General features: G+C 40.0%; 1 protein-coding gene across 1 annotated transcript in view; it reads left to right on the forward strand.

Moving 5' to 3' along the window:
* Positions 1 to 13,415, forward strand: part of CNTN1 (contactin 1) — a 222,663-nt gene that overhangs the window by 95,463 nt on the left and 113,785 nt on the right. Inside the window, exon 4 of the mRNA XM_088457904.1 lies at positions 7,000 to 7,126. Coding sequence (XP_088314030.1) covers positions 7,000 to 7,126 — 127 coding nt within the window. The remainder of the gene's footprint in view (positions 1 to 6,999; positions 7,127 to 13,415) is intronic.

Raw genomic sequence — 13,415 nt, forward strand, 5'->3', positions numbered from 1 at the left:
TATTGGCTTCAAGATTTGCTCAGAGCTATGTGTGGTGATAAGCATGACTGGGGATTGCCTGGGCTAGTTGCAAGACTACGTAGTAAGCCTTGCATCTAGTCACCTACCTTTGTTCACGGGTTTACAGCTCTCTCAACTAAGATAAAACGTATTACTCAGTCCTACAACTAGACCGAAGTTTTCCCTACACCTGCTCTACAAGTCCATCTGGACATGAATCATGGGAACACAGGACCCAGTACAACTAATGTTGGGTACACACTGGCCGATATATTGGCCGATCAATTGATAGGCCAATATATCGTGCCCCCGTCGGCCAGTGTGTACAGACGATATGTTGTGCTGCACAGCCAATGTCCAGATATGTCTGCAGACATATCTGTCCATCGGCAAGTGTGTACGGGCGATCAGCCGATCGCCCGTACACAGGGGTGCAGAGAGGGGGGGGAGCCGTGAGCGGGTACTACTTACCCGGTTGCGGCACATTTCCCCATCCACAGCAGCCCAGCACACGCTGCTGTGTGCTGGGCTGCACTGGGAGACTGTCCGAGGCTGCTAAAGCAGCAGCCCGAGCAGTCTCCTATGCCAAAGGGGAGAGCGATCATGCTGATCGCGCCCCCCTTTGGCTGTGCGCCGGGCACACATCGCCCCCCTTCCCAGCGCCGGGTCGGAAATGTGTTTTTTTTTTAAGGGGTCGTGGCCACGCCTCCCGCGATTAGGTCACACACCTTACCCGCCCCCAGTCCGGCTCGACCCTCTGCAGCAGCAGATGATGGTCGTTCAATGTGTATGAACGGCCACCATCTGCAGATATATCTGTCAGGTGTGTACCCACCTTTAGAAGTGGTTACACCAACCTTTATCACCTTGGGGATCGCTTTGTCAGTCAGCAGAGATATCTAGCATTCAATTTAGGTATAAGAGAAATATTTACTAGCTGATCATATCTAGCTTTTATATGGATGTAAGGTTTAGCATTCTTCAAGGCTACTAATGTGATTAACTTTCCTTTATTAACAACTTGCCTATGCTGCTATTGTATTTCGAGAGAGAGCACACAGTACAAAGTATATGTGCATATAGAGCACAGGCATTATTTTCTATTATAGAAAGTATTGGATTGGTTTTATTATCATTGTAAAACATGAATAACTGTTTATTTTTGATAACCATCTCAGTATATTTGTGAATTCTAGAATATTAAATTAATTATTGATATCTCAAATAAGTAACCATTCAGTCCATTCACCAGTGCACTGTAATTGGTAAAAATTTCATTGGCTGTATGCATATTTTCCAGATACTGGCAAGTATCTGTTTCACCAGCAGCAGGTGATTCCGTGGTCTATTTTGTTATTATATAGCGCCAAGGGAACAATCCTTATTATCCCAAGGATTACTTTAGGTGTGTGTAAAACTAGTAAAGGGACCCTTCATATGAAGGGCCACCTCACTGTCTGCCAGCTGCTCTGACCTACTCCGCTCACCCCTTCCCCACTTAGTGTTGTGCCCCCCCAACCTCCAGTTCAGTCCTGGACTTTCCGCCCCCACAGCTCTGTCCTGCCCCCATACTTATCGCTTTCCCATCAGCACACTCCTCCTCCTCTCCTGGGTCCTTCTAGGCTAAGTCTCGCAGTAGCGGTTAGGAGGTACACGCATTTTGGAGATGGGACAGAGCTTACACAATTATTATATAGATGTATGTAAGTTTGGTAAGACGAGACCTCGCTCCCGCTGTATTTGAAAGCAAAACCGGGACCACCTCCCTGACCAGATAAAATGTGATATTCTGCAAGTCTTCCTGGAAGGAGGATCATCTTAACTGCAGCTGTCCCATGATGTGTATAGCCCGTCCTCGGTTCTTTATTGAGGTAATCCAAGAATTTAAGGAAGTTAGCTACAAAAAAGTTTTCATATGAGTTGGGCAGTCAGGTCCCCAAATATTTCAGGCTTTTCTATTTCAATTTGCATTTATAATTCACCTTTAACTGGGAGAAGAGAAGAGCAGGGATATTAAGCAGTAAGATCTCAATTGTATCTGAGTTGATCTTAAAGTAGAAGAGAGAACCTCATGATTTAATTTCCCAAAAGAGAGCAGGGAGTGAAGTGAGGTGTTGGTGAGCGTTGTCTGCATCAAGAGCCAATTTATGCTCTTTTTAATTGACAGTAATAACTGTTATAATGTGATTGCCCTCTTTTTGGTATCTCTGGCCTCTACACTGAAAACAAACATGAGAGGTTACGAGTGCCGTTGAAGATTTGGAATGGGGAGGAAGAGAAGCCATTCAGTATAAATATGAAGGATGGATTAAAATATAGAGCTACAATCCAGTGCAGCAAAGGGCCAGAAAAATCAACATCACGTAGGAGATGGATCATGAAGAGTCATTTTACCCTATTAAAGGCCTTCTGTGCATCAGATTTGGGGATTAGGTTACGGCTTTTCTGATATTTTTTGCAACCTGATGTAATAGGATGAATGGACATGATCTGAGTGGACTAACAGTAATTGTCTGGGCCAATCTATTTGCAAGGATTAAGGTCCACATTCATTGCTCGATCCTAGTTGGCCTCCAATGGCCCAGAGTGGGTTTTCTTAGTCAATACAACTGTGGAACATGAACAGTATCTGTACCTTGCCTGTAATGCAGATTCTAAATTTGATCGAATTTGCACAAGATAGATAGAGTAGAAATATGCATCCCCTCGACCTTAGTTATCTTATAAATTGTGAATTAACATTTTTGGTTTATAATGTTTTTTTGTAAATGATATACAGAGTGTGGTACTTGTTATTGTTCTTTGTTTTTATTTTTTTTATTTCTATGTTTCTATGTGTTGTGAAATTATTATATGCATCTTCTCAGCAGTATTTTTTTATGAAAGGTATATTAGATTATGTTTTATTGTACTTGTACATTTTTGGAAAGGCAATTAATATTGAGGCTTTTACACTTAAAGTAGCTGCTGGAAAATGCTACTTTAGAATTAGAAATTAGCAGCAGTATATGTTTAAAATTTGGAAAAAGTTAATAAAAAGTACTTTATTCAAAAGGTCCACATTCATTAAAGAAATAGTCCCATTCTATGTATTTCTATTATATAACTATTTGTCTTTTTTGGAATTACAACAATGTTAACTTTGATGGTGGCCTCAGAAAACTTTCACCCCAAAAAGTGATAAAAAGATCTAAAAGCATCATAGAGAAGATGTATCTAATTTTTTTTTTGTACTGAGAATCCATCAGGATCCAGATGCAGAGGACCCTTTGGTTTCCTTAATTGTTTGGGAAGTTATTCCATGGATATGTCTTATTTTTAAGAATTCCGCTTGCACTCAGGGGAGTCAGGAAAGATTACAAGAGGCTAAAAATGTTTGTATTTCAGTGTCTAATTTGTAGGGTGGAATGGAGTCCTGACAGTGGTTATACAGATTAGAATAATGGCCTCGAAAGCAGTTGGGTATGGGCCAGGGTGCGATAGTTAGGGACCCTTTTTAATCTTTAAGAGAAACAATTATTTCAGGTTTGTTTATTTCAAAGACAACGAGAAACGAGGGAGTGCACCTTGTTACCTCTCTCGGAAAATTTCTGGTGTAACCAGAGGAGGATCTTGGATGCACAACCAGAGAGGAGCTGGTTTAGTTCTCCCCGGAGAGCAAGAGGTTTCAGATAACTGTGTTTAGGGTGCTGTTGGTATGAAAGGGTTATTGTCTCTTATTAGCTTTTCACATTGCATCTGAAATCTGCAGTCACCTGCACTTTGGCTAATGAGGACACCATGGATGGTTGCCTTATTGGATTCCCATCTGTTTGAGGGAGCACAGTGTCTCCAGTGGAATAAAATTCTACAAAATTACTGAACCCTTGTGCAATCTTGTTCCTGTTCTCTTTCTGAAGTAAGAGAGAATCATTGTCTCTGTGTGGGTACAATGGGCATGCAAGATGAAAATCAAAATGAATCATGAACAGGGAATGGCGAGATCAGAACTTCGGGGAGATATCTAATGCCTGGAGGCGATCCACAAGAAGTAATTTGAGGAGCTAATGCAACTTGTGCAGAGCAAAGTAGTGGGTAAAGTGCCAGGCTGTTATGATATCCAATGCTTACTCCATGTGAAAAGTCTAGAACCAGGCTAGCTAGATCTTCTGCCAATAACAACCGCCGTCGTTCCCTTAGAACTGGGATACGTTCACCGGTACTTAGGCAGTCTGGACTTATAGCTCAAGGTAGTAGCAATTCACATGGAGGAGCAAAAGGATTCAATGGTGAGAGCAACAGTAGGAATGGAGTATGGTTATAAGTAGAAAAGGTGGCTTGAGGCCCATGCTGAAGAGTTAGATAATTGATTTGGCTTTAAGAGCCGTTGTTGTGGCTTGGAACCCGTGCTGAGGAGAGGTAAATATTTGAGTTGGCTTTGAGACCCGATGATGTGGCTTGGAGCTGATGCTGAAGAGTTTGACAATTGACTTGGCTTTGAGAGCCGATGGTGCGGCTTGGAGCTGATGCTGAAGAGTTTGACAATTGATTTGGCTTTGAGAGCCAATGTTGTGGCTTGGGCAGTGAACCTAATACAATGTCCTGATAATTAGTACACAGATTTAAGTACTGGTTTGTGTAAAAGTTATTGTACAAATTTGCGTCCAAAGTCCTGACGTACAGTACATAGATTTGAGTGCAAGTTTGTGTACTGGTTTGTGTACAAATTAGCGTCCACTGACCTTCCAAGAATGCCGATTCACTGCCGGTGCAACTAGGAAGCCACAGGTGGGATAAGGAAGCCGGAGCACAGTACGGGAGTTGATGGTGCAGCAAGGAAGCTGTAGGAGATGTCACAAGAGCCGGAGGCAGCTGGGAGACAGAACCGAGGAGACGGAGATCCTTCTAGCAGAGTCGACAGGATACTGCTCGTGCCACTGAGCCAAGTGAACCCACAGGAATGCTATATGCTAGACTGAGGATGATACATCACTTCCAGAGGCGTGCCGATCACCTAGCAATAGAAGAAACTGGAGTAACTCCGTCCTGACTGGGTAATCTGATCGAAGGATGAAAGTCGTGACCGCAACTTGTAACACAGGCAGAGAGTTACAGGATGTAACAGAATGTATCGTAGAAAACATGTAGCTTGAGTTGAGACGAATGTTCAGGAGATGGTTTGAAGGTCTCAGGAGGAATATTAGTAGTGAAGAACAGTCTAGTTTTGGATCAAGGAGCTATATCTTCAAAGAGTTCTAAATTGTTACCAGCATAGTAAATCACTGGTGAAATCCTGCTGCAACATCACAAGGTGATTGTTAGTCGAAGGTTTTGGAAGTAACTTTTTGTGTGACCATCAAAATATTTAGGAAAGCTGTCAACTTTAATATTTTCATAGTTTCATACTCCTGATTCTCTCATTGTTTGGTCTGGACTCTTTTCGAGATCTTCACAGTTCACTTTCACATGCAGCTGGCACATGACATGAATGCAGCACCAATGTGTAAGTGACCTTAAGTAGTAGTTTCAGGAGCCTCTCATCTTTCACACTTTTATTATCATGTGTGTCTCTGTATTTCCTTTTGATGGCTTATGTAACATTGTCAGTGCCAGGAATGAGTAAAACAATCAGCATCTGGCTTAAATATAGTCTTTTCCAATGGGAAAGTCAGATTTGTTAGAGAACAGAAAGGAGTCATAATTCTTGCTGTAACCCCTTGTTCTTAATCAACTGTTTAACCACTTAACTGGTGCCGTTGCATGGAATGTGACCACAGCCAGCAACATGGTCGCATCCCATGCGACTGTGCCATCGTGCTGTGTTCACCGGCTTTTAAAGGAGAAATCTGTTCCACACATATGCATCACAAGTTTCCTTTGTCTTGTCTGGCACCCTGCCAGTGATATAGTGACCACATCACTGCCGACCGCCAACATCACTGCTGGTTTTGCGTCTCAGAATGCCATGCAAACGGTACTGAGGAGCTCATGCATCAGGCAGTAAACTTAAAACTAAGTGCAAAAAAGTGGAACTGCAGTTCCTCTCTGAGCACTATTCACAGATGTCTGCAGTGCAGAGATCAGCAGGAGGACTGGTGATCTTGTGACCTGATCTGCTTCACTCTGCATATTGGGGAGAGAGAAGATCTACGGGTTAGGGGGTTAATGGCTACAGGGATTAATGGGGGTTAATGTTCATAGACATTTATTACCATTAGGGGGTTTCTAATACTATGGGAGTTTATTGCCACTGTGGGTGTGGAGGGGACTGGGGATAATGCTTTAAATGCTACACGTGGGCATTGGGGGTTTATCACTTCGGGATCAATTACCGCGGGGTGTAAAATCCACTGTGCAGTTTATTGACACTGGGGGGGGGGGGGGTAATGATATAATGGGGGCATTAGGATACTGGCAGGGGTGTTACAGACACCCATTAGACATTGTTTCCTACTAAAATATTTAAATATGGTTTAGATGTTTTTAACTTAATATAAATAAGGACAAAAACAAGGATTGAGCTTTTTTTTTTTTCCAGAAAAATATTACCCAGGTAATTGGCTCTCTGCTTTATTATCAATCTTCTTCAAATAAAGGAGGCAACTATTCTGGCCCCACAATACAGACGATTGGATTTACCACAGTAATTAATGGAAATCTAGTGGCTCCCGTACTGTACTGTGTACCTCTCTGTCATTTGCCTTTGTCTCCAGATGCTTAGTTCTAGATTAGTACTCTTCTCAATATATGATAGTTTATAACCTTTGCATAAAAACCAGCAACATGCTTAAACTACAGTAAACCACAAATAGGTGAGCCCATCCAATGTGCTTTTTATACATTGTTAGTAATTAATAACATACATTCTGTATGTTGGTTTTGGGTTACTGACATTAGCCAGCAATAACAGCTTCTAATGCTACTTAAACATTTTTTTTTTTAGATCTATGTTGTCCATGATTTTATTCAATGTAGATACATTGAGCCTCATTATAATGTATAATGTGTTCTGTGTTTTAGAAGAAGGAAAAAGATATGGGCCAGTTTTTGAAGAGCAGCCGATTGATACGATTCACCCAGAAGAATCTTCAGATGGGAAAGTTTCAATGAATTGTCGAGCAAGGGCAAACCCTACTCCCACATATAAGTATGTAAAGGTGACTTTTTGTGAGACTGTTGAAAAACAATTTATAATAAATATCTATAATTTTGTATATATTGTTGCAGAAGCTTTGAAAAGGACCTGTCATGTTTCATCCAAAGGATGTTTTACATAGCGCCTCACTGGGAGAGCGCAGGAAATATATGTGCATGCTATATATGTATGATCTAACTATCCTTCTTTCCGGATATACACATGGAGTTTTTTGTGATACATTCTCACAAGATGTGCAGCAAATCAAGCTACACAATAGAGGGCCTGATTCAGGGATGGACGCTAATGCCACCGCAACTGCCTCTCCGTACGCAACACAGTTGCAAAAATATGCTAATGTTAGCAAAGATCACCCAAGCATAAAGACGCCCACTACTGCCTTCACACCTGCGTACAACTGCGCATACCTACTTAAACATCTGTACCATTGAAGTATATCGGTTGCCACTTTATCCTTGCGGAAGGTCTGACCTGACGAAGGCCAGGGAGCTCTTCTGACACGCAGAGCTGCGTATGCAATTGTAGTGGCTAATTTATGCATGCCTACGTAACGGCGTTCAAATGGCTAGGCACGCCTGAGGTTCGCTAACCACCCCCTGTCAACACCCCCAAACGGTCACTTGCTGTCAGTCAACCTGCAATTGGCCTCCGTGGTCTGCGTGAACGCAGGGCGATCGCACTGCTACCTTCGCGTACGCACCGTGAGATGCTTGCGCAATGGCAAACAATCGCTTGATCTGCGTGCAATTTGCAGTTGCTTTCATCTCTGAATCAGGCCCAGAGTTCTATAGAGCAATAGCTGTGTGACACGTATCACTTATATCATTATCACGCCGCCCTAACTACATTATATCCGACCAGAAGGATAGTTAAATGAGGACACATCTGTATATGGAAATGCTTTATGCTGGCTGACAAGCTGGATTCATTCTTGCTCCCATTCATTCACACTGTACTATCAGGGATTTGTCACCATCTTCCAGACTTTTAGAACATACACTTTTAGATACATCACTTTTCCTACTTGAAAACACTCATTTTACATCCAGGTAACCCCTTCACTGCAGAGGGCTTGACTTCCAGATACACAGCTAGACTACAGAGTAAGAACCCCACTCGTCCTCTGCAGCAAGGGGCAAAATAAAAATGTTTTACTTTTCCCTCACCGTTACAAAAAAAAAACCAGGATGAAAAATATTGGGGGGGGGGGGGTATTTTACGTCCTTCTATCTCCCCAAACACACCCCCTAGAAAGCTGGGGACATCTTTGTTTAAAAGAGGGGAGTCCCCATCCTCACTTTAAAACTATGTTCCCCCATAGAGATAATTTCCTGGTGATCAGTGTAATCACCAGCCATAACCCTCTTCACTACAGAAAAATAATGAAGTCCAGGGATGGGGGAAGGTCTCCCCCCAGCCTGTAATCCAAAAAGGTACTAAATAAAATGTGAAATGATTGACTTGCTTAGTAATGGAACAGAACATTTTGGAACAGTTTTGAGCTGCAACCATGTATTGCTCGTGGGGCATGTGAAAGTTGCTTTGTTTAGGCTACTATATTCTTCCTATACATAGGTAATGTTTAAATCAAAAAAGCAAAATTTTTTTAAAAAATGCATTTTCATTTCAAGTGCAGTTTTTTTTGTCAAAAACTATTTATGTTTGAAAATGGCCTCAGCACAAGGGTGAGAAACATTAAGCAGCTAAGGGGTTAAAGCCACTTAACCAGCAAGTGGACAAGCAGCTGAGATGCATGTAGCCCATAGTTGGTCACAGTTGTATATGGTTGTCTACAAGATCTGGTAAGCTGAAAAATATGGCTAACAAGAAGATGCAGTCAGGAAGAGAGAAGCAGCAATTGTAGAGAGAGTCAAAATATTAATTATGGCAAAGTGAAACAATCTTGCAATGAATGAGCAATGAATAATCAAGGGTAAATAATACATAACAGGAAATGCTTCCTCCAGGACTGCAACTGAGCTGAAGCAGGATCCACCATCTTGGTATAGGTTAATGTCCCTGCCAAGATAGAAACAAGATGTTGCAGGATCAGACAGCTTATTTAGTGGCACAAAAAAACACTCAATAGTTAAGTTGAAAGGAACTTATTTAAAATGCATCTGGATTAGTTCCTGACATTTCCCTCTTCTTCTCGAGAACTGCATTTTAGCAAGTCTATAATCAAGGTAGTCAGGCCATTATGAGATTCCCTCAGCAATTTGGAAGTATATATATTCTATGTTTCCCAAGAACTTTATCTTTTCCACTAAAGTAGAAACTGGAGTCTCTTTGTGAAGGGTTTTGAATCAAGGATTCTTTCTAAAATTTACTCTAGAAACAACAACATTTGGATCTAGTGGTGCTGCATGTCTTCCTGGAAAGGGGGTTTTCCTGTAAAGGTTTTAGAAGTATTGAAGTAAACATGAAAGGATTGACTTGCTCAGTAATGGAACAGAACTTGTAGCCAGGTTTAAAAATCAAAGTTTTGAGCTGCAGCTATGTATTGTTTGTGGGGCTTAGTAAAAGGGGTTGGGTATGGCATCCCGACGGTACGAATTCCAACTGTTGGAATGCCGGCAGCGGAATCCCTTAATACATACCGTTTGATGTCGTCGGCATTTTGACCCATCGGGATCCCGCAGCCGGTATACTGAGCGTTGTGATTCTGACTGTCCGGCTGCCGACTATATCCCAGTGAAAGTTGTATTGTTTAAATTGCTGATTCTTCTATTGAATTTGATATTTGTTTTGTATAATTGGGAATTGGGAATGCTGCACATTAAAAATTTAAAATGTAGAGCGTTCTGGTTTCTCCCCACAGTCCAAAAATATACTGCTAGGTTATTGGCTTCTAATTCAACTCTGGTATTTATGTGGTACATACAAAAATACAAAGAACACACAAGAAAAAATACAAGAATACAAAGAACCCCATATAGATATATTCATATCAGCTGTAACTAATTGACCCATTTGTATCAAAGTGTAACAAATGGAAAGCATATCAGAGCACAATAAAATACATTGTTAACAAAGAAGTCAATCTACTAAAGGAAAATGGCTGTAGTAGTATACATTATTAAATACACAGTTTGTAAAAAAAAAAAAAATATGTATATATAATCACTGAATAATCTAATATTACATGCTAAATAAATTAAATTATATAAATGTAAAAAATATATAATTAAAAAAAACTTCATTAAATTATGTATTTTGACAGATATTCAATTATTAAAAAATACATAATAATTTAAAGAAAAATGAATTAATTACATTAAATAAGATGAACGCAAATCTCTAAATTGATATGACAAGTTGAGATAATTGAAAAAGCATAAGAAAAAGAACAGAGAAAATATTATGATAATTATGCAAACTGGTTATATTATATCACTATTAATAATCATAGGACAGAATTAAGTTCTGTAGCTTCATTGAGACCCTCTGGATGGAGGGAACCCAATTTAAACATCCAGAGGATCTCTTGTTTGCAAAGTTTTTGGAATCAGTCCTCCTCTAACATTATGGGGTATTGTTTCCAAACCGATCAATTTCAAACAATCCAGTTTGGCCCCATGTATTTCATTAAAGTGTCAAGAAACACTGTATTTTAAATATTTGTTTATAATGTTTCGACGGTGCTCCATAAAGCGAAGCTTTAGGGACCTGGTTGTTCGACCAACATATGTTAAATTACAATCGCACTTTAACATATAGATAGTGAAATTCGATTTCATACATCTTGTCCTCACCAGTATAGTATACAGATTTGGTGTTATTGGAAACATAGCGACAAGTAGTACACCTGGATTTGCCGCACTTGAAAAAACCTTTATGTCTATCTTGTAGCCAATTTTTTGTTATTTAAAATGATGTTCTTCTAAAGGTTTCAAAAAGCTCAGTGCCAGTAATGTTTTGAGAGACTTATTCTTTTTGTAAATTACAAGGTTTTTTTTAGGGATGCATTTCTTCAAAATAGAATCATGTTTTAGAATTGAATAGTTTTTATTAATAATTTTCTTTATCTCAAAGGAAAGACTGTTGTATTTGGAAATAAAGGCCAAATCTCTATTAGTCTGATTACCTCCAATACAATTGTTCTTATATTTCTTTTTCTATACATTTTTATCTTTTAGAAGGGAGGATCTATCTGTAATTCTAACCTCTTTTAAGGTTTATCTAAAAGGTCTTCTGGATATCCCCGTTCTTTAAAGGAATTTATAAGGACAGCGGCCTGAGTGTCAAAGGTCTCTAATTGGGTACAATTACATCTGACTCTCAGTAGCTGTCCCTTAGGTATGTTCCTCTTCCAAAGGAAGTAGTGTGCACTATGGTGATATGAAGTTGTATTAACTTCTTTTTGGAAATTGGAACAAATAATGGTGGAATCTACCACACGGAGGGCCACATCCAGGAAGAAAATGGATTCCCTGTTGAAGGTGTGAGTGAAAGAAAGATTAAAGGAATTAGAATTGAGATAATTAACGAAAGAAAGAGCTGTGTCCAAATCCCCATCCCAAATAATATAAAGATTGTCAATGAAGCAGCCATAGAAGACCAGGTTCGAGCCATATGCCCCATCCCACACGTGGCCCTCCTCAAAGGCGCCCATGTAGAGGTTGGCGTAGCTGGGTGCGAACCTGGTCCCAATAGCCGTCCATATTGACTGTAAATAAAAAGTGTTGGGAAAAAAAAATAATTGTGAGTAAGAATGAAATGGATAGAAGAAAGAATAAAGTCCCTATGTTGGTCAGAAAGGTCACCCTGTTTGTCCAAATAGGAAAAGATGGCCAAAAGGCCCAAATCATGTGGAATGTTGGTATATAAAGAAGAGAGATCCAATGTGAGGAAGGCATAAGACGCCCTCCATTGGCTGCTCTGTACTTTTGTAAGAAAATGGGTGGTGTCCTTGATGTGTGACCTTAATTGACCAACATAGGGTTGAAGACAGTGATCCACATAGAAGGAAAGATTATTGGTGAGACAGTCCACATCAGAAATTAGAGGTCGATTGGGATGTGAAGTGAGGGTTTTGTGGATCTTGGGGAGATGATAATAAATAGGAATTGAAGGGTGTGAGGGATGTAAGAATCGCCATTCCTCCCTGGACATGACCCCCATCGTGACTGCTGAATCAAGGAGAATTGAAAGCTCACAAAGAAAAGTTGGAGTGGAATCCCCATCCAAGAGACCCTGTAAAACCGTGTGTCCCGAAGTTGCTGAAAGGCTTCTTTCAGGTATTCCTTTCTGTCCTGGATGACGATCCCACCCCCCTTATCGACCACTTTTATAATGATGGTATTGTCTTTCAGCAAATCTTTAAGGGCCTTATTCTCCCATTTAGTGAGGTTAGATCTAGAGTTGGAGTGTTTCCTCCTGCCTTTCATATGTCTGGCACATAGACATTTTAAAGTCAATTAAAGTGACTTGGTTAAAACAGTCAATGTTGGAACTCCTAGCATTGATTGGAAAGAATTCCGATTTTAATTTAAATAAAGACGATGATCTATTAGTATCAACACAATTGTCTCCTTGTACATTATTCTCCTCCCATAAATCCTCCAAAATATTTAGACCAATGGAATCATTAGAATCCAAAACAATAGGCATGTAATCATCCTCAATATTATTGGAATTCTTACATGCAAAGTATCGCATCCAACATAAAGATCTAATAAACCAATTTAATTCTACAAATAGTTCAAAAATATTTCGACTTGTGGTTGGAGAAAACTTAAGTCCCTTTTCCAATAGGGAGAGTTGACCAGACGTTAATCTTTTGGAGGACAGATTAAAGATACTTTTAGTTGTTAATTTTAGACCCTTCTTCTGCTCATACTTTTTCCTTTTGTTACGTAATCCACCTCTGAATCTATATCCCTTGTTCTTTTTGGGGTACATAGTGGTTGATATCTGTTCGTGTACTTGAGTTCTTTGGAACTCTGATTTATGGGTTTCCCTATAAAAAACCCTGAGGTGGTACCATTTAAGGATGCAGATGATTTATGTATTGGTCCCTCCGACTCCTTTCTCCTAGCTCCCAGATCTCTATGTATAGGTGAACTATATTGGACCGTCACATGCTCTATGTCTTTAGACTTGAGGCCCCCATCATTAAATGAATAGGAATCCCGTTTAAAGGATGGAGGATAAGGTTCTTGATTTTTATTAGTATTTTGTTTTTCAGTAGATTGCCTTCTTTGTTAACAATGTATCTTATTGTGCTCTGATATGCTTTCCATTTGGTACACTTTGATACAAATGGGTCAATTAGTTA

This window comes from Taudactylus pleione, unplaced genomic scaffold (genome assembly GCF_031769625.1).
Source record: "Taudactylus pleione unplaced genomic scaffold, aTauple2 ptg000041l, whole genome shotgun sequence".
Classification (NCBI taxonomy): Eukaryota; Metazoa; Chordata; class Amphibia; order Anura; family Myobatrachidae; genus Taudactylus; species Taudactylus pleione.